A 25,029-nucleotide genomic window follows, 5' to 3' on the forward strand; every position below is an offset into this window, starting at 1 on the left:
TTGGGGAAATGGTACGGGGCAAGAAAACTGCACTGCCCACAAAGCACTACAGGTCTGCCATACTGGATTTCACCCCTTGAGATTTGTCTATGGATCTCCTGCCCATGTCTAGTTGTGCTTGGAGTTTATCCGGCTGAGGTGAATCTGGGAGTTGTTGATTGCTGTTTGAGAAGGTCAAGCTTAAGCCCTTTGTTTATTTTATTTATTCATCTCCCGGAATCTGACTATTGTTGTCTGTCATTTCTGTGGGAGGAAACCTGCGGCCAAGCAGAGTATAAAAACGGCAGCGGGGTGGTGTGCTTCCTTCACTTCTGCCAGGTCCTTTGACTGAAAGAGTGAGGGAGAAAAATGGCTTCTTCCATAGTCTTCCTCGTATATGCTTGTGCTCTCCTGCCGCTGTTTGCAGCACGGGAAGGTAAGGCCCAGCCCATGTCTATCTTTTGGTGCCTGTCAGCTAGGATAACAAGTCACACCAGGCAATCCCAGTCTAGAGGAATCGCTGCCCCAGGATGTTGTGTCAGTAACCATCACAGGTGGCTTTTGGGAGGAGTTCAATGTCTATGTGAAGGCCTATCTGTTGCTATCATGCCAGAATAGCCAAAACTGCGGTCTCCGAATGAGGGCCCAATGCTGTGCAGCTCTTCAGCTCTTCTCAGAGGTATGGAAAGACAAAGGTCATTCACCATTAAGAGATTTGTAGAACTTTAATAGGAGTAAGAAATGAGGCCACTGCTTTCTTTTTCCTTTAGTCCAGGTGTCAAATATGCAGCCCAGAGACCAGATCCGGTCCCTTGAGAGGGCTTATCAGGCCTGCAAGCCAGCTGAGGTAACCCTCCTCACTTGGCTTGGTGAGCCCGCTGTGAGCCCTCTCAGCTCCAACCACCTCCCCTAGTGCTGGTGAGGCTGCTGTGAGCTTGCCAGCTGAATCAGCTACCCATCTCCCAGTGCTGTCCACCTCCCCCCATGCTGCTCTGGACTGATGAGCACACTGTGGGCTCGCCAACCAAGGTAGCCAATGCCATCCCTTGGTGCCAGTCTGAGCTGGTGAGCCTGGGGAGAGCTCATCAGCGGAGGCATCCCCCACCCCAGACCCAACCGGACAAAGTCACATTTATGTCATGTCATGTCTGGCCCTCACAAGAAGTCAGTTTGACACTCCTGCTCTACCAACTTGGCACCTCAAAGTATGCCCCCCCCCCCAGGTAGAACCAGTGGGCCTTCCCACAGTTTGTTCTTTATTCACTTCTGCTGTATCTTCTTCCCCCTCTGTTTCCTTTTCAGATAATGCACCGTGTGTCTTTCCCTTCACTTATCTTGGAAAATCTTACTCTTCGTGCACCGCAGTGGACTCTGATCATGGGCGACTGTGGTGTGCCACAACTCGCAACTATGACAATGACGAACGATGGAAGTGGTGTGGTGCTGAAGGTGACCAAGTCCCATTTCAGTCTCCTTTTCATGAGCAAACAGGTCGATTTGCAGAATTTATTTATGACTTTGTATGGTGTTATCTGAGTTCCATGGCTTGGAAGGAAACATCTGAGACACAAGAAGAAACAACTTACTTCCCTAAATCCTGGCCCCCAAAGTATCTGGAGTAAATATTTTGCATCATCCCTCCCCTGTCCCTGGCCCTTTCCCCACTTACCCTTTTCCAAAGGTTGCTGCGCGCAATTCCCAGCGCGCGGCATCCCTGGCGCGCGCCCGGGCATCCCCACGACCCCGCACTCTGCGCGGGGTCATCAAAAGGCGCCCTTTGAAAGAGCACCAGGAATGCCTCGTGCTGAGGGGCGTGACAGCAGCAGTGTTGGGGCAGCTGCGCTGTCGCCACCCCTCTCAGTGGGGAGTGCCGAGGGACCCCACGCTACTCTCCTTGAGTAGCGCAGGGCTTAAGGTAAGTGGGGAAAGGGCCCCTGTCTTTTACCATTAAGAGATTTGTAGAAGTGTAATAAGAGATTTGTAGAAGTGTAATAGGAGGAAGAAATGGGGCAACTGCTTTCTTTTTCCTTTAGTCCAAGGGTGTCAAACATGCAGTCCGGGGGCCAGAAACAGTCTCTTGAGAGGGTTTATCAAGCCAGCAAGCCCCCTCGCTCCCAACTTGGCTTGGCGAGCCCGCTGCGAGCCCTCTCAGCTCCAAACACCTCCTCCAGTGATGGTGAAGCTGCCGGCCTTGCCAACTGAAGCAGCTACCCATCTCCCAGTGCTGTTCACCTCCCCCCGTGCCGTTCTGGACTGATGAGCACACTGCGGTCTTGCCAACAGAGGTAGCCATCCCTCAGTGCCAGTCTGAGCTGGTGAGCCTGTGGGGAGATTATTGGCCGAGGGATGCCAACCTGACAAAGTCACATTTATGTCATGTCATGTGTGGCCCTCACAAGAAGTCAGTTTGACACTCCTGCTCTACCAACCTGGCACCTCAACGCATCCCCCCCCCCCAGGTAGAACCAGTGGGCCTCCCCACAGTTTGTTCTTAATTCACTTCTGTTGTATCTTCTTCCCCCTCTGTTTCCTTTTCAGATAGTGCACCGTGTGTCTTTCCCTTCATTTATCTTGGAAAAACATATAATTCGTGCGCTGCAGTGGATTTTGAAGATAGGAAACTGTGGTGTGCCACAACTCATAACTATGACAAGGATGAACTATGGAGGGAGTGTACTACTAAAGGTGACAATTCCCAAAAGGTTTTTAATACCTCCCTGGATGAAAAGGAACATAGGAATGGAGAATGTATTTATGCAGAATGTAAAACAGCAAGAAAATTTTGGATTTGCTGAAAATTGGGTGGGGTGGGGAAGGATTTTTTCCTTAGCAATCCCAAGTATATGGAAGCAGTTAAATGATTATCCAAAAATAATGTTAAAAAGTTTTTTTAAACCTCAAATGGCAAATACAGTTATCCCCTCCACATTGCAACTTTCCCCGTGTCAGTTTTGATAGATCACAGATCAGCATAAGAAATTAAATGGGAATTTTTGGAAGTTTTGTAAAAACCACAGGCACACAAAGGCCAGTCCATGACACCGAAAAGGTTTAGAAACTCAGAAATGCATAAAATATATGTATAGTATTGTACACTAGCAACATATTATATTCTGAATACCACAAATATACACAATTTCTTTTTTAAAGTTAAAAGAAAAAAAATCAGACTTCTCTGGTATGATGGGAAGGAGTGGGGAATCAAACCCGGTTCTCCAGATTAGAGCCCACCTGCTTTTAACCACTATAACATGCTGGATCTCCTGTGAGTAATTATACTCTCTCACGTGGCTTTAGCCACCACAGAACCCAAGATTTCCCCCCCGGCCCGCTTTCCAAAACAAAAATACATATTTTGTCTGGTGGAACCAGAGGTTCCAGACACTGGTCGATTCCCCACTTACCATCTGCTGCGCGCTACTCTCGCCAAGTAGTGCGGGGTCCTGCGGCACTCCCCACTACAGGGGCAGCGACAACACAGCTGCCCCGACGCTGACGCTCTCGTGCCCCCTCAGCGTGCGTCATTCCTGGCGCTCTGCAAAACGCCGCCTTTTGATGACCCTGCAGAGCGCGGGGTCGTGGGGAAGCCTGGGAGGGCGCCAGAAATTATGCGTGCTGAGAGTAGTGCGCAGCAAGGGTGGTCGATGGTAAGTGGGGAAACGCCCATAGATCAAGAACAGGAAGAGAAATAGGATAACCTTGTCTATTAGAAGAATAGTAATAGTAGTAGCAGCAGTAGTTTGGATTTATATCCCACTTTCTCTCCTGTATGGAGACTCAAGGTGGCTTACAAACTCCTTTCCCTTCCTCTCCCCACAACAGACACCTTGTGAGGTAGGTGGGGCTGAGAGAGTTCTGAAGAACTGTGACTAGCCCAAGGTCACCCAGCAGGAATGTAGGAGTGCAGAAACACATCTGGTTCAGCAGATAAGCCTCTGCCATTCAGGTGAAGGAGTGGGGAATCAACCTCTGTTCTCCAGAGAATCCATCTGTTTTTAACCACTACACCATGCTGGCTCTCCCTTGATTCCCTCTATTAAGGGAGAATCCCGTGAGTCAGCATCCTGGATCTGGGAAATGATTTTTTCCCCATCCAGTCACATCTGACTTATGGCAACTCTTGGTGGAGTTTTCAAGATAAGAGCTGTTCTGAGGTGATTTGCCATTGTCTGCCTCTGTGTCACAACTTGGGTACTCCTTGGAGGTCTCCCATCCAAATATTTCCCAGGGTTGACCCTGCTTAGCTTCTGAAGCCTGTTGAGATCAAGCTCACTTGGACTACCTAGGGATACCAATAGAGACTTCTGATCCATTTCAGAAATGTGTGAGGAAAACCGAATTTAGTCAACGTAAGAAAGATACATCTCTAGAATATTTTGTCGACAGCTTTTTCAGCATCAAGAGGGAGAATGACAACTTGATCAGATTGCCTACTATATAATCAATTGATCAGCGATCAGATTAAAGAGGCACCCTACTTTTAAATGCTTCGGTAAAGCTGCTTCAATGATATTCGCTCTTACTATCTGGGAATTTTCCAGCGTAAGGATTTAGAGGAAAAAAATGGATATAAAATCCTTTACATCCCCTAGACAGACAGCCTTTCCCCACTTACCTTAAGCCCGGCGCTACTTGAGGAGAGTAGCACGGGGTCCCCCGGCACTCCCCACGAGAGGGGTGGCGACAGTGCAGCCGCCCCGACGCTGCCGCTGTCACACCCCCTCAGTGCGCAGCATCCCAGGCGCTCTTCTTAACGGCGCCTTTTGATGACCCCTTGCAGAGAGTGGGGTCGTGGGGACGCCCGGGTGTGCGCCTGGGATGCCGCGCGCTGAGAACAGCGCGCGGCATAGAGGAGGATCAGGGTGAGTGGGGAAATGCCCAGAAGCAAGGTCTACATGTAGTGTTTTTGTTTTCCCTGACAGGAAACAAGGGAATGGAAGTATGTGTTTGGTCTACCCCCCATGCATAAGTTCTGCTCTTGTCCTTTGTCTAGAATTCGGAGGTAATTCTGGTGGCCAAAGCTGCCACTTCCCTTTCATCTACTGGGGACAGCCATATGAGACTTGCACCACGAAACATTCAAGGGATGGAAAACCCTGGTGCGCCACGACAGGCAACTATGACAAGGACCGGAAATGGAGCTACTGCGCTGATACAAGTAAGTATATTGAGTCTGAATCCAGAACTGTTTTAAGAGATTTGATTGTGGAATGAGCATAACGAGGACATTTATTATTATTATTATTATTATTATTATTATTATTATTATTATTATTATTATTATTATTATTATTATTATTATTATTATTATTATTATTGTTATTGTTATTGTTATTGTTATTGTTATTATTATTATTATTATTATTATTATTTATTATTTATTATTTATTATTTATTATTTATTATTTATTATTTATTATTTATTATTTATTATTATTATTATTATTTATTATTATTAGTTAGATTTTTATACTGCCCCATCCCTGAGGGGCTCCGGGCGAGGTACAACATAAAATCTCAGTACAGCATAAAATCTCAAAATCTCAAAACCTTTAAAAACAGCAGTAAAATTAATAATAATCAGAGGCGTCTGACAAAACCCCATCTTTAAATTAAATCCTCCCTAAGAGGGAGGGACGGCAAGTCCCATTAGATAAAGAGGGCTCAGATGTAAAGAGCCAAAGTGGGGGTGGGGGGCACCTTCAGTGGCTGGTCCCTCCAAAGGCCTGACGGAACAACTCTGTCTTGCAGGCCCTGCGGAACTCGCTAAGATCCCGCAGGGCCCGGACAGCTGGAGGAAGAGTGTTCCACCAGGCCGGGGCCAGAGCCATAAAGGTCCTGGCCTGCGTGGAGGCCAGCCGCATCATTGAGGAGCTAGGGACCACCAGTAGATTGGCCTCAGCTGAATGGACAGGCCGTGTAGGGACATATGGGGTGATGCGGTCTCGAAGATATGAGGGTCCTAGGCCACGTAAGGCCTTAAAGGTCAGCACCAACACCTTGAAGACGATTCGGAACTCCACTGGAAGCCAATGCAGCTGGCGCAACACAGGCTGGATGTGGTTTTAAAAAACATTTTCAGGCAGAAACATCCCTTCAGTAAGCCAGCGTATAACAGTTGCTAGTGTTTTGGGTGAGGAGGACTGGAGAGACCCAAGTTCTAACCCTGACTCAGTCCTGAAGCTTGCTGGCTGACTGTTGACCTGCCAGTCTCCCTCACCTCTCTCTCACCCGTTGCGAAGCACTGGGAAAACCTGCCCTCCGTGGACTATCTTGCAGTATTTTTCTGTGCATTAAGGGAAAAAAACCTGATGGTCTGGGGAGGGAATGTCTACCCAGTACTTCTCAATGGAGGGTAGACCAGTCCTCTGAGCAGGCAAGATTCTCGTATTTGTTTCTGTGTTTCTTCACGACATCTCTTCAAAAAAAGAGAAGGGGGAAAAAAAAGGAAAACTGCATATTGCCAGAACTGGCAGGTCCAGCTGAGTACAACCATGTACTCAGGAGAGCAGCAGTGGCGTAGTGGTTAAGAGCAGGTGCACTCTAATCTGGAGAACTAGGTTTGATTCCCCGCTCTGCTGCTTGAGCTGTGGAGTCTTATCTGGGGAATTTAGATTAGCCTATACCAGTGGTGGGATCCAAAAATTTAATAACAGGTTCCCATGGTGGTGGGATTCAAACGGTGGCGTAGCGCCAATGGGGCTGGGTGGGGCACAATGGGGGCGCGGCCAAGCATTCCGGGGCAGGGCATTCCTGGGCAGGACTGTGACAAGGACGCAGCCGCTGCGCTGGTCCTTGGGCAGGAAACGAATGCACGCAGGCGCAGGCTGCCACGCACGCCGGTGCACCTCCTGCTAGACTACTTCATGTTCTGTGCGCTACTGCTGAGATGAGGGGCGTAACTAAGGCAAAAATCATGTGGCAAAATCGCCAATTAGTAACCCCCTCTCGGCACACACAAATAATTAGTAACCTACTCTCGGGAACCTGTGAGAACCTGCTGGATCCCACCTCTGGCCTATACACTCCGACACATGCCAGCTGGGTGACCTTGGGCTAGTCACATTTCTTCTGAGCTCTCTCAGCCCCACCCACCTCACAGGGTGTTTGTTTGAGGGGGAGGAAGGGAAAGGAGATTGTCAGCCCCTTTGAGTCTCTTTACAGGAGGGGGGATATGCTGAAAAGGCACTCACAAAATGTCAGGCACAAGCAGAAAGCTTACCGGTCGGGTGGGGAAAAGCTTCTTTTCTCCTCTGCCTGTGCTATCTGGAACAAACATGAGGGTTGACTTTTTTAAAATACATCCTCCTGGTGTCTTATTTTGGCTGTATGGAGTAAAAAGAAGTTGCTTCTTTTAAAGAAGTCTCTCATATGGCTTTTTTGGTGCCGTGCGGAACGGACCATTCTTCCCTTCCTCAGGAGGACAGACTGAGCCACAGTGACCGGGGGCAAGCTTGTCCACAATATCACGGAGGCCCTTTCCGCACGGGCGAATAAATATAGGAGTAGGACAGTAAAAAAGCTGTTTTAGAGGGGCAACTTTGCACAGATTCTGGCCCTAAAACAAGCCTGCCCTGTGTTTTTTCCCCAAACCGCATACTATTAGCGAGTTTTTTTTCAAAAATCCCAGGTTGCAGCTGCTCATGAGTGAATGGCCAGGCAGGAGGCACTGTATTTGCCTCCATTTTCTTTCTTTTTAAAAAATTCATGGCTTATATCTGTGTAACTACACAAGTGCAGATGTTCGTATTGTGAGACACCAGCATGGCTGTGGGGGTTCATTTGTGCATACCTGCATAGCTATACGTTGATGTGAAGGTGTAACCTCAGCTTGTGGGTTCTGTGGGGCAGAACTTGGAATGAGTTTGCAACAACAATTTTTTTTAAAACAAAATGGTTTACTTTCTTAACATATAACATCAACATTTAACATCACACTTCAAGGTCCTGTTCAGGTTGCATTTTTCAAGTCCTTATATTTACAGTCTACTGATACTGCCAAGTCCAATTCTTCTTTGCAAGTGGGTTGGCTCTTGAAGACTCCAAGGGCTTGATGAACAGGATTCAACATGATGAAGGTTTCCAGGAGAACTCTCACCCATTACAACCACAAAAGAAACCCTGAAACAATAAACTCCAACATTTACAACATAGCAAAAAAATAAACAACTACCTTCCCAGTAGTTCCCAACAACAATGCAGTTACCTTAACAAGGTGTTAAGGGCTTATAGAAAACAAGGTCTGAGTCTGGTAGCCTTGTCTCCTCCAAAGAGCTCTGCAGCCTTCTGCTGCTTTGAGTCTCCACCCCTTACTGGGTCAACCCATCCTGAGCATGGGGGTTACAAAGGCACAACAGCAACCCAGATTGTTTCCATGGGCTCCAGGGGCTGCCTGCATGGATGCGTGTGAACACGAAAACAGGCAAACGGGTTCCTTAATCATAACTGCAACCCGCTATACATTTGCTGTGTGGAAGGGGCCAGAAGCAGGGAAGCAGCAACTTTAGTGAATTCTGATCTAGGCACAACAGATTCCTAACTGCAGCCACCTGTAGGGTTGCCAACTTTGGGCTGGAAAATTCTTGGACATTTGGCAGTGAAGCCTGTGGAGAGGAGGGGTTTTGATTTTCACCTTTCAAATCAGATAGAGGTTGCCCTCTGATTGGTGTGCGGGGACAAGTGTGGGATTGGAGAATTGCAAAGAGTTCCTTCTTACTCTTCTCCATCCTTTACAGGACTCAGTGCTGACCCTATGGGTCCCTGCCACTTTCCGCTAAGATTAAATGGTCATTCTTGGACAACGTGTGTAACAGACAGCTCATTTGATGGGGAGCCCTGGTGTTCTCTCACCAACAACGTTGAGAAGGATAACAAGAAGGTTCGCTGTACAGCTTCGGGTAAGGAAAGCAGAAGGTACAATTACTAGTAACTTGGGAAATGCTTTGGAGCACACAGAAGTAGGAGGTCATAAGAAGAACTATTTAGAGTCATGGAGTAGAAATTTCTATTTCTCTCCAAAATGGACTGTTCAGTTACCCTTATCTCTGCAATAGACAGCTTTTGCAACCACAATCGTGCTTTGTGATCCTTTTCTCTGTTTCTTTTAAACAATAGCTTTGGGATAGCTTTCCTTGGAAGAATGGACTTCCCATTATTCTATTTGTTTTTAATATTTGAAGTTTTGATAAAGTTCAAATCTTTTTGTTTAACCGTGGCTTTTATGGCTTTTATGATTTTATGTATAGTCTTTGCAATGGCAAACCACTCCATAAATATAGTTTGTCTAGTAAATATTATGATGTGATGTCACCCCATTGGTCGGTAATGACCTGGTGTTTGCACCAGAGACTATCTTTACCTATATGGTCTTTGTAAATTTTCCTTCCTTCCTTCCTTCCTTCCTTCCTTCCTTCCTTCCTTCCTTCCTTCCTTCCTTCCTTCCTTCCTTCCTTCCTTCCTTCCTTCCTTCCTTCCTTCCTTCCTTCCTTCCTTCCTTCCTTCCTTCCTTCCTTCCTTCCTTCCTTCCTTCCTTCCTTCCTTCCTTCCTTCCTTCCTTCCTTCCTTCCTTCCTTCCAGTTTATAAACATTTTAATAATTATTACTTGTTTGTTTTAAATATTAACTGGCTTTTCTTTTGAAACAGGACCCCAAGCTGTGAATAATGACCACTTAAATAAAATCCAAACATTGCAATAAAATCAATTATTACACAATGAATAAAAACCAGAAACAGATGAGCAGCCACAGACAGCATAGTTGATACCCTTGATATCCCCCTGCTGAACTTTTGAGTTCTAGAGAGCCTCCTACAAACCAGGTTAATGGGAACATGATGGGTGTTTGGAGAGGGTGGGGATAGAAGTGGAGGGAGCTCAGGCCCCTTCTGCCCACACGAAATAATACGTTTTCAAACCACTTTCACAACTGTTTGCAAGTGGATTTTGCTATTCCGCACAGCTTTAAAGAGCACTGAAAGCAGTTTGAAAGTGCATTATTCTGCATGTGCGGAATGAGCCTCAGTGTGGATTTCATGCCACTCTAGGACTTCTAATTTTTTTATAGACTCTATGTTATACCATTGAATCAGCTCTCCAAAGCTGCCATTTCCTCCAGGAGAACTAATCAGTTGTTATTTTGGAAGAATTCCAGGCTGGAGCTCAAGGTTGGAAATCTTGTGCTCCTGTCATTTGAGAGAGAGAGAGAGAGAGAGAGAGAGAGAGAGAGAGAGAGAGAGAGGAGAGAGGGAGAGAGGAGAGAGGAGGGAGAGAGGGAGAGAGGAGAGAGGAGAGAGAGAGAGAGAGAGAGAGAGAGAGAGAGAGAGAGAGAATGTTTTAATATCACTTAATGTGTATATATTTTGGTCAACTTCTATTATGGCTGTCTGGTGGGCACATAGGGTTAGCATCCTCCAGGTGAATACTGAACAGGGACAGAGCGAGGGGGAAGTGCACCCGGTGCACGCATGTGCCCTGTGCTCCTCCAAGCCCCCATCCCGCCCTGTCCCACCCCATCCTGCCCCCACCACGCCCCCAGAACACCCCCGGAACACCTCAGCAGGGGTGCACACCCAGTGCATCGTGCACCCCCCACCCCCTTGGTGTTCTGCTCCTGGTACTGAAGGTCTCCCACAATTAGAGCTGATCTTCAGAGGACAGAGATCAGTGATCCTGGAAGAAAAGGTAGCTTTGGAGCAGTGGTGGGATTCAGCAGGTTTGCACCACTTTGGCAGAACGGGTTGTTAAAATGTTGCTTGTCAACAACCAGTTGTTAAATTATTTGAATCCCACCACTGCTTTGGAGGGTAGATTCTCCAGAATCACATCCCAGTTGACCTACATCCCCCACATCAAACTCCTTCTTCTCTAGGCACCATCACAAAATTCCCCAAGCCCGATTTAGCAATATTACTCCTGATGTTCCTGCAAGCAGACCTCAACTGGACGTGGCCACCTGTCATCTTACTACAGCTATTCCTTGGAATGTTGCCTCTCTTCATGCAGTCTTCCTTGCTTTTCCTCAACAGAACCCTGCAGCATTCCATTCACGTACAAAAAGCGGCGTTACTATGCATGCACCAAGGATGGATCGGTGGGTGAGCAACATTGGTGTGCTACAACTTCGAACTATGACGCAGACAAGAAATGGAAAACGTGTGTCTTTCAAGGTAGGGGGGTGGCTGCCAGTGACAAGACTCTGCTTGCGGGGGAGAAAACACCTAGGATTGCCAGCCGGTGGTTATGATCTAGTGCAGTGGTGGCGAACCTTTGGCACTCCAGATGTTATGGACTACAATTCCCATCAGTCCCTGCCAGCATGGCCAATTGACCATGCTGGCAGGGGCTGATGGGAATTGTAGTCCATAACATCTGGAGTGCCTAAGGTTCGCCACCACTGATCTAGTGGCTGATTATAGGGAACAATAGTGTGAAAGTCACTGTTGAGTATGTGGCATAATTTCCATGGCAAATCGGATTTGGTGGTCATTCTATGGTTGCAGCAGAATGACATTATTTTGGGATCATCCTCCCTCCTCCGCCTGCAAACTGGCAACCCCTAAAAATGCCTCACTTTGAAAATTAAAAATCAAATTGAAATGCTGGTGATATGAGTATTGGTGGCGTCCACAGGGATAATTAGTATGAAGAAGAGTTTAGATGTATACCAGCACTTTTCTCCATTTTTCTCAACTGTAAGGCATCTCAAACCAGCTTACAATAATCTTCCCTTTCCCTTCCCTTCCCCTTCCCTCAACAGATACCTTGTGAGGTAGGTGAAGCTGAAAGTTCTGAGAGGACTGTGACTAGCCCAAGGTCACCCAGCAGTCTTCGTGTGTAGTGTTCATATGGAGAAGTTGCGGGGGGGGGAACCAAATGCAGATCTTCAACACTCCTAACCGCTACACCATGGGGCTTTCCCCACTCACCTTCTGCTGCACGCCACTCTCGCGCCCCCTCAGCGTGCGTCATTCCTGGCGCGCTCTCGGGGTTTCCCATGACCCCGCGCTCTGCACTCTGCACGGCCCCGCGCTCTGCATGGGGTCATCAAAAGGGGCCGTCTCTTCAGCGCCAGGAATGACGCGTGCTGAGGTGGTGCAAGAGCGGCAGCGTCAGGGCGGCTGCGGGTTGCCGCCCTTGCAAGTGGGGAGTGCCGCTGGACCCCGCACTACTTTCCCGGAGTAGCACGCAGCAGAAGGTAAGTGGGGAAAGCCCCCAGGTTGACTTATTCAAGACAACTTTGTTCATTCTTCAAAAAGGCTTTGTTAAAGAACTCCATTTTGGGCAAGGTGGGAAGAAAGTTGAACAAAGGGAGATTTTCCCACAGGTCTCAGAAACAGAAGACACGACTCTGTGACTAGGAATCAGTGGGGAAGCGCAGTAAATAAGCTTGGGTGGAATGGAAGAGAGGGAGAAGACATCCTAGTTGAATCCAGCTGTTTTTCACTCAATCCTGCCCAATTATTTTTCCTGTGTCCGCTGTCACCGCACACAGTGTTTCACCAATGATTCCCAGCACAATCTTTTGTTGGTCGAAGAGGGAGCCCCTGCTCCCCTTTTTCAGGAATGAAAAAGCTTGTTGGATCCAGAGGCTGAAATCTGTCAGAGAAGCAGCATGAGGGCTTCCCATTGGGAAAAATGTTCTGAGCTGACTGGAGAGGGAAACTAAATGATGCCGGAATTAAAGTGCCACTTGCTCTGCCTTGATCTAGTCCCGTGGTGGCGAACCTTTGGCACTCCAGACGTTATGGACTACAATTCCCATCAGCCCCTGCCAGCATGGCCAATTGGGAATTGTAGTCCATAACATCTGGAGTGCCAAAGGTTCGCCACCACAGTATAGACGAATGGAACATAAACAGGGGCAGGTCATCACTCTCCTTACCTTTCTAGAATCCTCCAGGAACATGGATGGCCAATATTGAAAACAAGGCAATTCAGTACTTACTACAAGATATGGATTGGTTAAACAGCTTGGTTAAAAATCTGTTGCTACTTCAGCAAATTGTAATTCCAATTGGCCATGCTGGCAGGGGCTGATGGGAATTGTAGTCCATAACATCTGGAGTGCCAAAGGTTCGCCACCACTGATAGTCTTTGAACGAAGTCTGCCAACTCCAGGTTTGGAAGTTCCTGAAGATTTGGGGGTGGAACCTGGGATTAATGGCAGGATTTGAGGAGAGGAGGGACCTCAGGGGTACAAGGCTGTACAGTTTACCCTCCAAAGCAGGCATTTCCTGCAGGTGAACTGATCTCTATAGTACGGAGATGAAGTGAGATTCTGGGAGATCTCCAGCCCCCACCTGGAAAATGGGAACCTCGATTTGGAACCTAGACCTTTTGGCCTCCCTTCAGTTTGTTGTTGGGGGCAATTGATGTAATTTGTACTTCCGGCAACTTTTGTCTCCCCACATCTGCAGATTATGGAGGGAGTTCTAAAAATAAGAGCTGCGTTTTTCCCTTCGAGTACAAGGAGAAGACCTACCATCAATGCACCACTGAAGATGAGCCTACTGGGAGGTCATGGTGTGCCACAACATCAAGTTATGATAAGGATGGGGAATGGACATTCTGTGCTGATCCAGGTAGGAGAATTGGGATGGCATGTGTAGCTGCTAGCACTGAGGATTCAGTTGGGCTTGCAGGAAAGAGAAAAATAATAATTTGGATTTGTATCCCCCCTTTCTGTCCTGTAAGGAGACTCAAACAGCTTACATCCTCCTTTCCCTTCCCCGCCCCACAACAAACACAAACTGTGAGCAGCGTACATAGGCAAACTGTGAGTGGCGTACAAAGGCAAACTGGTGTACATAGGCAGTGGCATACATAGGCAAACTGGATCCCTGGGCAAAACCTGAGTTTGATGCCCCCCCATGGCCGGCCACCCTCCCCCACCATGACCAAACAATGATTTTTTCCACCAGGTCGTTTCAAATCACATTATAGAACATGCCCCAACTCACAAATCTGAACCAAGCAATGGGCCATGCCACACAGCAGAAATAATGTTTTCAAAATGTTTTATTACTGTTATGAAAACATTTTATGGTGTTGTATCCAGTCCCCCCAGTTGGGGGAAACAGCATCACTTTCAATGTTGTTTAAACTGGAGATCCCCGATTCTCCCTTTAAGGTGGATTTAAAAGGAGAATCTGGGCTCCCTAGTTTAAACAAGTGGTGCTGGAATCCACCCCAAAACAGCATCATTTTAAATGGTGTTTAAACTAGGGAGCCCAAATTCTCCTTTTAAATCCACCTTAAATCCAGGGGGCCTTGCTTTCCCCGCTCTTATTTAACATCTACATGCGACCCCTCGCTCAGCTGGTGCGGAGTTTTGGGCTGGTCTGTCACCAATATGCGGATGACACCCAGCTCATTCTGTTGATGGAGGGGGGGCGGCCTCTGCCCCTGTAGCTCTACAGCACTGTTTGGAGTCGGTTGCTGGTTGGTTGAGGCAGAGCAGGTTAAAACTTAATCCAACGAAGACGGAGGTCCTTTGGCTGGGCCGGGGGGAGAGACCAGGGGAATTTAGGCTCGTCACCGGTCTTGGAGGAGGGGCTTGAGTTGGCCCGGTATCTTTGGCCTGCAGCCTGGGGGTCGCCTGGACTCCTTTCATCACTATCGGACATGGAGGGCCAGGTGGCCCATGGCCAGTATTACCCGGGTTAGCGTTTTTTTTCACCTCCCGCCAGGCTCGGGCGGCTGGCTCCCTATCTCTCCCCAGTCCGACCTGGCCACTGTGGATCAATGTGGCCCGGTCACCTCGAGAGGCTGGATTACTGTAACTTTCGCTCCACTGGCGGGCCTTCCCGCTTCGCGACTGATCCGGGAAGTTGAAGCTGGTCCAGAATCGCGGCAGGCCCGGCTTCCTGACAGGTGGTGGCTATTCAGATCACATCACCCCTGTGCTGCGCTGCCTGCACTGGCTCCCAGTGGAGTTCGGATGCGTTTTCAAAGTGTTGGTGATGACCTTTAAAAGGCCCCTTACGCCAGCATACCTGGGGCCCTCATACCCTCACGTGGGACCGCATCACCCCTTATGTCCCAAACAGGCCGCTCGCGTTCGGCGGCGCATGACAGAGCCAATACTGGAGATCCCTGGCCCTGCGATGGATGCGCGGCTGGCCTCGACCCGGGCCAGGGCCTCCTACGGCCCTGGCCCCTGCCTGGTGGAATGCTCTATCTCCAGCTGTCCGGGCCCTGCGGGACCTTGGTGAGTTCCGCAGGGCCTGCAAGACTGAGCTATTCCACCGGGCCTATGGGGGGGCTGGCCGCGGTTTTATCACCCCCACTGAAGCTGCCGTTTTCCATCTGGCCAGGCCCTGGTTTCCATCTTGGGCTGACCTATCCCCTCCCTCTGTTGGCCTGTAGATCGGGCGCTTGATATCTTAACCGGTATGTAATTGAAACTGCTATTAAGTTTTATAGTTTTAAGTTTTAATGAATTAAGCTGCACTCCTGTTTTTGATATGTTTTGTTGATTGTTGTTGAATGTGCAGCTATTCTGTGAGCCGCCTCGAGCCCTTCGGGGGTGAGGCGGCTTATAAATCCCATAATAAACAAACAAACAAACAAACAAACAAACAAACAAACAAACAAACAACATTGAAAGTGATGCTATTTTGGGGTGGATTCTCCCCCACCCTGAAACAGCATCACTGTCAATGTTTAAACTGGAGACCTCACATTCTCCCTTTAAATTCATGCCGAAGGGGGTGGATTTAACAACAAACAACAACAACAACAACAACAACTTTTATAAGGCATTGAGCGAATAAAAGAAAGAAAGAAAACAAGCATTGGGAGGAGGGGGGGGATTTAAATGGATAATCTGGGGAAATTTAGGGGGGGGGGCCTGCTGTCAGGGGTAAAATTATTAAGATAGCAGCACCAACATTTCAGAGTATCTTTGTGAGATCCTAATGATGATACCATCCAGGTTTGGTGAAGTTTGGTTCAGGGGGTCCAAAGTTATGGATCCTCAAAGGTGTAGCCCCCATCTCCTATTAGCTCCCATTGGAAACAATGGGGGCTGGGGGCACTCCCTTTGGGAGTTAAATAACCAAGAAGTTAACTGTTGGTTGTTCTGCACAGCTGAAATAAGACATCTTGAGGACACACACAAAAAGACCTATTGGGAGGGCACTCTGCACGGCTGTTTTCCCAAGATGTCCTCAGAATGCCTTATTCCAGCTCAAGGCATCTTTTTTTGAGGATGCTACAAAGTGTACCTTTCCCCCTTAAGCCACCTGCAAGATGTCTCCTGCCTAGCAGTGTGACGCTCAGGAGCTCAGGATTTAACATGAGTTAAATCATGTTTAAATCTCCTAGAAGATTTCTTATTTTTCACCCTCAGCTCACACCCAACATGTTGTGTGTGCTGAGGAAGGGATTCTCCCTGCCTCCATTTACTAAAAGGTGCCCCAGGACATTTGCACTGCAAGCTCTGATCCTGCGTGCCTGTTCAGCCCGAAGAGTACAGAGTTGTTTGTTACTATCTGTAATAAAACAGGAGAGGGAACAACTATATAGGCTCCTTCCGCACATGCAGAATAATGCACTTTCACACTGCTTTCAGTGCTCTCTGAAGCTGTGCGGAATAGCAAAATCCACTTGCAAACAGTTGTGAAAGTGGTTTGAGAACGCATTATTTTGCGTGTGCGGAAGGGGCCAAAGGGAGGTATCCTGAGCTCCTTGAAGAAAAAGTGGTGCAATAAATGGACAATGGGGATGTGCACATTTGCTTTGGAGATGTCTCTTTCACTCTTTCTTTCTGTCTTCTTCCCAACTTTTCTAGGACAAGAAACAAATCATGATGGGAAGTGCACCTTCCCTTTCAAATACAAAAACAATACCTACTCATCCTGTACACGAGATGGGTTGTTCTGGGGTTTTTTACCCTGGTGCTCTCTGACCAGCGATTACAACAAGGACCAGAAGTGGAAATTTTGTAGCTACTCAGGTGGGACAATCTGTGGAAATGAAATGTGTTGGAGTTTACGCATGTCCTTTGAACAGGCATTGGAAGGATATAAGGGTGGGAGCGGAATGCGAAGGGTTAAAAAGAGCTTTAATCCCCTCTCCCCGATTCTGCCTGTGCAGAATTCTGGTTTAGATCCAATCAGCTGTTCTGGAAAAAAATGGAGGCAGGGGTCACTTTGAATACCCCCAAAAGACCATGTTGGGAACTGTGAAGCCTGCATGCCCAAAAAGCCATGTGGAACAGGGGCTGTGGTAATGAGGGGAATTGGATGAGAGTGAATGGAAAAAAAATAGCTGACTGAATTCAGTCTCTAGTTGTATTTTTATTATTCCCCTCTCATTCTACCTCATTTTCATGTCTTTTTTTGAATGTTAACATTTTATTTTGATTTTTCTCCAGAAAGAAAAATAGGACATTGATCACAGTCATAAGTACATATCTCCACTATCTTATCCTGCATGGTAAGTAGTTTTGTATCTTCCTGTATTCATTTCTCTTCCCTGACTCTTTTTATTGAGCACACAAGGGGTTCCGCTCGTGAACCCAGTAAGTCACTATGCTCAGAATAGGTAGTCGTTACTTGAATACTTGAAGAGGTCTCCTGCCTCCTGCTAAAAGAGTTGTCACAGTACCTAAAGAAGGAAGAAGCAAGAGCGGTTATCTTTCATAGGCGAGCTGTAGGTAAAATTGGCTTTAAAACAAACGTCCTACTCTGCCTTTCTTCCAAATGTGGACCTAAAATGGCCTACTTTGTTCTTGTCTCCACCATTTCCCTCTCTCAACAACGGTAAGAGGTGGGTTAGGCTGAGAACATGCAACTGTTCCAAGTTCACTCAGCAAGATTCTGTGGCCCACGGTGGGATTCAAACTGGCTTTCCCAGATCCTAGTCTGACACTCTAACCATGGCCCTTTCCCCACTTACCTTTGACCACCCTTTGCTGCGTGCTGCTCTCAGTGCGCGTCATCTCTGGGCTTCCCCACGACCCCACGCTCTGCGCGGGGGTCATCAAAAGGCGCTGTTTTGAGGAGTGCCAGGGATGACGCGTGCTGAGGGGGTGCGAGAGCGGCAGTGTCGGGGCGGCTGCGTTGTCGCCGCCCCTGTAGTGGGGAGTGCCCCGGGACCCCGCGCTACTTGAGGAGAGTAGCGCGGGGCTTAAGGTAAGTGGGGAAAGGCCCCATGACATCATCCTGGCTGTGATTGCTTGGATAGATCTGTAGATCCTCTTTGTTTTCATGCTGCCTATGTGTGTTTCCTTTCTCCCTGCTGGGAACCTGGAGTGGCTTATATTGTTCTCCTCCCATCCAGAATTCCAAATTCCCGTCCTCTTAGTCCTGTCTTCGTAGTATTCCTGGTAGCACTTGAGAACTGGTTGTTCACCATTCCCATGTTGTTTCCCAATTCCCTAAAATGATTATCTTTCTCACTTGAAGAAGTTACAAATTCCTGTATTTTTCTTCTCCAGTATGGAATTTAGATTGAGGAAATTGTATTTGTGTGTTTATGAAAAGGGGAAGGCTTGAAAAGCTGTTCTCTAGCTACTTGATAAAACCCAGATCCCTCTCCACAGCTGCTTCAAAACAAAAGGGGATGGAATCTGAGTAGCTTTTCTAGTGGACAGAAAGGAAGGAGGGGATCCTCATTGGCCACCCAAAATGGGTTATGGTTGGGATCATGTGACCTGCATGTAAAGAAGTCTGGTGGAACAGGGGTTGTAATAATATGAGGAACTGGGCAGCGATTGTAGTAAGGGGAGGAACTGGTCAAGACTCAGTGAAAAATTGGCTGGGTTCAACCCAGACTCTTGGCAATGTCATTACTCTTCCTGAATAATACCAATTTGCCATTTGTATTTGAGAACTGGCTGCAGTTCACACACACTGCATATGACGGTGGGCTGTTTTCTTCTCTTGTTTCCCTCACAGCATTTTTCTCCTCACGTTCCGAGTCTGGAAGTCAAAAGATTAACTACAGCTCAAGACAAAAAAATGGCCACAATTTTGTGGCAACTGAAAGCTGATTGCATTTTCTCAAAGAGGTTTATGAGGATTAGAGCCCATTTCCTCAAATCCTAGAATAAACATGTCTTAAGTCTTCACAGTGCTGTAAGACTTTGGTTTGTTTTTACAGACTAACAGGACTGCTCTCTGGGAAGTAGCACAGTCAATATCTCTGGTATGCAAAGGAGGGTGGAGTCCCTGGTGTCTTCAGAGTGACTGAGCTCAGTAGCTTCCAGATTCCCATTGTTTGATGTGATATTTGGCACACATAATATCTGTGGAAATATGTAAAGCTAGTGCAGATAGGGGAGGTTGCTGCTGCTCATTTGACGGAAGGTTAATTGAAAGCTGTTCAAAACCTTCTATCTCTCCCTGGGGTCTTCCATTACAGGTGCAATCAAGTTTTCCCGAATATGTTTATACATTTTACAATCAAAAACAACATGTTCAATAGAGTCTACATTCCCATCTCCCCATGGACACACACTTTCTTCTGGCGGCTTCTTCTTGTACCTACCCTCTATGGTAGCAGAAGGGAGTGCCTTAGATTTCAACAATGTAAATGCTCTCCTATATTCACTCGGGATTATTGTAGTTGGCACACAGGAACATGTGGAAAGAAACAGTCCTTCAAACACGTGGGTCCCAAGTCATGAAGGGCTTCAGAGGTCATAACCAGCATCTTGAACTCAGAATTCAGTCTGGCAACCAGTGTAGTTGTACCAAAATGGACAACATATGTTTCTGGAAACTAGCCCCTGACAATGGTTGGGCTGCTGCTGTCTGGGCTGGTTGTAGTTCCCAGGGTGTATTCAAGGTCAGCCCTACATAGTGTGTTGCAGGTTACAGAAGTATGAAGCAACATAGCTAGATCAGCTGAGTCTAGGAAATAAGAAAGTTGGCAGATCAGATGCTGCTGATAGAAGGTGCTCCTGACCACCATGCCAACCTGCTTTTCAACAACAACAAGGTAAGGTCTATGAGCAACATCAAACTCTTAACCAGCTCTGAAAAAAACCAATGTCACCCCATCTGGGACAAGTAGATTCAGTCCCTCTAGGTCAGGATATCAGCCTCCCAACCAGAATTACCTTTGTCTTCTCTGGAGCCATCTTAGTCATCTGACCAGCCTCAAAGTACTGGTTCAGAGTAAAGATGGCCACATGTAGAGGCCTGGATAATCTGTGGCACTCCACTTTCTGCACTTCTGGTGGAGACTCTGAGTCTGGTGAATAGGAATGGAGTGGTCAACTGAACCAAAGGCTCCTGAGAGGTCCAACAGTACCAACAAGGAAGATTGTCCCCTGTCCAACTTTAAATGACCTGGGAATCCCCCAGAATTACAGCTCATCTCCAGACTACAGAGATCAGTTCCCCTTGGATCAGCGGTGCAGCTAGGGAAAATGGAGCCCGGGGCAGACTCCGAGTCCCCCCCCGTGTGACTCAATGGGGCCACCTGGGGCAATTGTCCCTGGATGTCCCTGTTGTAGTTACACCACTGCCTTGGAGAACATGGATGCTTTGGAGGGAAGACTCTGTGGCACTGTACCCCACTGAGGTCTCTGTCCACCTCAGGCTCTGTCCCCAAATCACCAGAAGTTTCCCAGTCTGGATCTGGCAACCTTAATGCCCATTCCCCATAGGTAGCCAGGGAGGACCTCACAACCCTAGTATCCCCAGAGTGGTTAAAGGGTCTGTTTTTTTAAAAAGAAAAGGGAGCATAATTGTAAAAGAAGTGAAATCTATGGCTCATTCTGCATGGGCCAAAAACAGTGTTGTGAAAACGGTGTGAAAATGGTATAAACCCTTTTATACTGTTTTAAACCCATTTACACCGTTTTCACACCGGTTTCACACCACTGTTTTTGGCCCATGCAGAATGAGCCTCAGTTACTGAAATAAATTGCAATCATTTCAACATGTTTCTTCTTTTTGGCTCACTTCCAGAGTTAGTTCGCTCCAGACCCAGATAATTAGTTTGATTCAGTTGACCGTTGCTGGTAGCTGAACAATTGTGTGTGCGTGTGTGCATGGAGAAGAATGCTGACTAATCTTTTTGACACACAGAAGCATCACTTTCCTGAAGCTTGTGTTCACAAGGAAGTTGGAAGGCTGACACAACCTGTTTTGCAAAAAAAGCTAGATCTATTGAGCCAATGCGGTTTTTGTTTCGGACACAATCAAGGAGCCTGCATTGAAAACGCGCCCCTTTCCGTGTGTGTGCGTGTTCATAGGTCGTTGTTTGACTTTGTATCAGTTGTTGTATACTTACAGCAGCACCAAGTGTGAAGCAACCGTCCCAAATCAAATATCACAGATGCTTTGTGTGCTGCCTGATATTAAACTAATTACAGTTTTGTACTCTTCAGTTCCTGGAACAGAACATAGTCACTGACTTGATCATTTCCCTTGTAAAGGGAGAGCATTGGAGATAATGTAATAAATAGAAAAGTAGGAAGGGCAGCTAGGAATCCAGGAACCTGGAAAATGTCCCAAGCCCATTCTCTGCTGGAAAGTCTCAAAACTCCGGTCCTGCTTTTCAAGATATGGCAATGATCATGGATCTCTACCAGGCTGAAAAAAGTGAACTATGTGCACAGGCAGCTAAGATTTGGGCCCCTTCCGCACATGCAGAATAATGCACTTCCAATCCACTTTGCCACTGGATTTTACTGTGCGGAATAGCAAAATCCACTTGCAAACACTTGCGAAAGTGGATTGAAAGTGCCTTACTCTACATGTGCAGACGGGGCAGTGGAAGAAGACAAGGGATTGAACACTTCCTTCTCCCCTCTCCCAGCCTCATTAACCTTTTCAAACCAAAAAGGATCTTTGATTGATTGATTGATTGATTGATTGATTGATTGATTGATTGATTGATTGATTGAATTTATAGGCCGCCTCATCCCCGAAGGGCTCGAGGCGGCTCACAATATGGCTGTTCTACCGAACAGCAATCAACAATATAAAATCAACAACTTAAAACACTAAACCCATTGAAACCTATGCAGCGATTACTTACAGCAAAAAGCTATAAAAAGACAACCAAGGTTTTTATAAACAGAAGTTGTTTAAAAGCAGGCTAAAAAGAAAGGGAGGGAGTAGGCCGGGCCCGCGATGGAATCCAAAAATCAGGCCCAACCGTAATGAAAGATGGAACCCGGCAGCCTCAGTTTCAGTTTTGGGGGGGGGGGGGCGCAGCAGAACCACGGCCGGCCCCTCCAAAAGCCCGGTGGAATAACTCTGTCTTGCAGGCCCTGCGGAACTCACCAAGGTCCCGCAGGGCCCGGACAGCTGGAGGTAGAGCATTCCACCAGGCAGGGGCCAGAGCTGTAAAGGCTCTGGCCCAGGTCGAGGCCAGCCATATCATTGCGGGGCTTTAAAAAGGATCCTAAAAAAGAACACACACACACATATATATTTAAAAAGCTAATAATGCAGAGGAACTGGATTAGTTTAACCCAATTCAGCAGGTCTTGAAGGGTTAAACCCCTTCCTCGCATGTGGTACCAGTCTGAACTGGGGCTGCTCAAGTATTCAATTACCTTTCCCAGACTTAGGGATATTGGCGATGTTTATCTTTTTTTGTCTGACACTTTAGGCTGACAAATGAGGTTCTTCAGCTCCCACCTAATCAGGCCAGGCATGCCGCAACTAGTACGGATGAACCATCAGAGGCCAGTGTACATTGAGCAAACAACGGGTTTGATCCAACCAGCTTTTCTGCTTCTGAAAAGTGGGGGAGGACCTTGGACAACTAGGCTGAGGATCTTGGGACGTGCATGGGTCCCAAGGAAGGAGAAAAATGGGATGAGGCTGAGCAAAGAAGCTTGGCCTTCCTCAGCGGTTCGTCAAATTATTCAAAATACGAAATTTCGGACCAGTTCTTTGGTGTTTATCCACATTCGGGAAGCAAAATACCAACAGGTGATAAACACACGATGCTGCCTTCAACCAAGTAAAAGAATTAGATTGTTGAGGTCAGTCCTGAACCTACAGCCACAGATGCTCTATTACTGAGGCATGACCCCCTCTGACCCCCCCTTTTTTGGGAGCAGCAGTGGCGTAGTGGCTAAGAGCAGGGGCACTCTGATCTGGAGGAACCGGGTTTGATTCCCCGCTCTGCCGCTTGAGTTGTGGAGGCTTATCTGGGGAATTCAGATTAGCCTGTGCACTTCAACACACGTCAGCTGGGTGACCTTGGGCTAGTCACAGCTTCTCGGAGCTCTCTCAGCCCCACCCATCTCACAGGGTGTTTGTTGTGAGGGGGGAAGGGCAAGGAGATTGTCAGCCCCTTTGAGTCTCCTACAGGAGACAAAGGGGGGATATAAATCCAAACTCTTTTTCTTCTTCTGACAGTATTGGTAAGCATGGGGATAAGGGTGATCCAATAAACATTATATATTTGGATGTGCCAAAAAGGTTTGGTAAAGTCATTGGCTAATGCCTCCTGAACAGATGTAGGGTCAGATTACACAATTTACTTTCCATTGAGTTGGGCTTGGCTTCTCCCAATCTCAGGCCCCTTCTGCACATGCAGAACAACACACTTTCAATCCACTTTCAATGCACTTTGCAACTGGATTTTACTGTGCGGAACAGCAAAATCCACTTGCAAAGAATTGTGAAAGTGGATTGAAAGTGCGTTATTCTGCATGTGCGGAAGAGGCCTCAACAGCTGCAGAGAACCTCACTTTTAAAGCCTGAGGGAGCCTGTTTGCAGTCAGCCAGTCAGCCCAGTGGAGTGGGGTGGGCGGATAGGAGGCAGACTCGTGGGCCCCTTCCGCATACCCAAAATAATGCGTTTTCAAACCACTTTCACAACTGTTTGCAAGTGGATTTTGCTATTCTGCACAGCTTTAAAGAGCACTGAAAGCAGTTTGAAAGTGCATTATTCTGCATGTGCGGAATGAGCCTTGGTTTTTTTCCTTGAGCCTGAATGGCCATAGTAAAGAGTTCTTTGTGTTATTTTGGAGCTGGAGTATTCTGAGCACATACAGCTCCAAAGTTATGCAACCCTCCCACCCCATCAGGGTGTTCCAGTTTAGGGAGAGGGCAAGGGGATGAGGCAGAAGCCCATTCCTACCCCTACGCAGTTTTCTTGATTCAAATTGCTGCATGCTTAAGTTGCAGGTAGAGATACATACCAGCCTCCAGGTGAAATCTGAGGATCCCCCAAATTACAGCTCCTTTCTAGACTATAGAGATCAGTTTCCCTGGAGAAAATGGCTGCTTTGGAAGTGGAGTCTGTGGCATTGTGTCCCACTGAAGTCCTTGTCCTCCCCACGCTCCATAACTAAATCTCCTATCCTCCCCCCCCAAAAAAACCCCCTGCTAATGGCCAGAGGGAACCTGGCAAGCTTAGCTGCAAGGAGAAGTCGATCTATGGCTACCAATCTTGATCCTCCTTGATCTGAGATTGCAAATGCCTTAGCAGGCCAGGTGCTCGGCAGCAGCAGCAGCAGCAGCAGGCCGTTGCTTTCACCTCCTGCACGTGAGCTCCCAAAGGCACCTGGTGGGCCACTGCAAGTAGCAGAGTGCTGGGCTAGATGGACTCTGGTCTGATCCAGCAGGCTAGTTCTTATGTTCTAAGCTCACTGGGATGGGAGATGCAAAATCCAACACTTAGCAATATTGTGGCAAGGAAGTAAGATGATAGGTCCTCTTGGAGAATGACTGCTTAAACAACAGGAAGCAGAGGATAAGAGGAAATGGTTGGTTCCTGCCATGGAAGAAAGTAAATAGTGGGGTCCACCAACAATCTGATTTGGGACTGATATTAATTTAATGTGTGGGGCCAGGACCGCGTTTCTGGTCCTACATAGCTGAATTAGTTTAAGAAAAACTTAGAGTTAGAAATAAAAGCAAAAGACATCTGACATTAGAAACAAACAGACAGTTTTTACTTAGCAGAATTTAGAAAAGTTACAGAAGGTGACCTCTCCCGAGGGAGAGGCACGCCTTCTATACGAAAGACCTTAATTTTTATAGTTACAGAATACAGACGTCACACAATCCATCCCCTTAAGTTTCATGTATTAATCCATACCTCTTTCACGTGCTACAAGCATGTA

At 47.3% G+C, this 25,029-nt stretch overlaps 1 protein-coding gene across 1 annotated transcript; it reads left to right on the forward strand.

Moving 5' to 3' along the window:
• The first annotated feature begins 312 nt into the window (after positions 1–312).
• On the forward strand, positions 313–19,053 carry LOC125444636 (epididymal sperm-binding protein 1-like). The gene is made up of 10 exons (XM_048517158.1): positions 313–415; positions 1,282–1,428; positions 2,518–2,664; positions 4,973–5,137; positions 8,715–8,876; positions 11,003–11,143; positions 13,394–13,558; positions 16,771–16,935; positions 17,356–17,417; positions 18,881–19,053. The coding sequence occupies exons 1-9, from the start codon at positions 349–351 to the stop codon at positions 17,373–17,375; spliced, it is 1,179 nt and encodes a 392-aa protein (XP_048373115.1). The 5' UTR covers positions 313–348; the 3' UTR covers positions 17,376–17,417; positions 18,881–19,053.
• Positions 19,054–25,029: the final 5,976 nt, after the last annotated feature.

This window comes from Sphaerodactylus townsendi, linkage group LG15, assembly GCF_021028975.2.
Source record: "Sphaerodactylus townsendi isolate TG3544 linkage group LG15, MPM_Stown_v2.3, whole genome shotgun sequence".
Lineage (NCBI taxonomy): Eukaryota > Metazoa > Chordata > Lepidosauria > Squamata > Sphaerodactylidae > Sphaerodactylus > Sphaerodactylus townsendi.

What these genes read in the sequence shown, in the direction of transcription:
- LOC125444636 (XM_048517158.1), top strand. Translation starts at nt 349, where the DNA reads ATGGCTTCTTCCATAGTCTTCCTCGTATATGCTTGTGCTCTCCTGCCG. An exon ending in GAAAACGTGTGTCTTTCAAG is followed by an intron (nt 11,144 to 13,393) that starts GTAGGGGGGTGG and finishes CCACATCTGCAG; the next exon opens with ATTATGGAGGGAGTTCTAAA. An exon ending in GACATTCTGTGCTGATCCAG is followed by an intron (nt 13,559 to 16,770) that starts GTAGGAGAATTG and finishes CAACTTTTCTAG; the next exon opens with GACAAGAAACAAATCATGAT.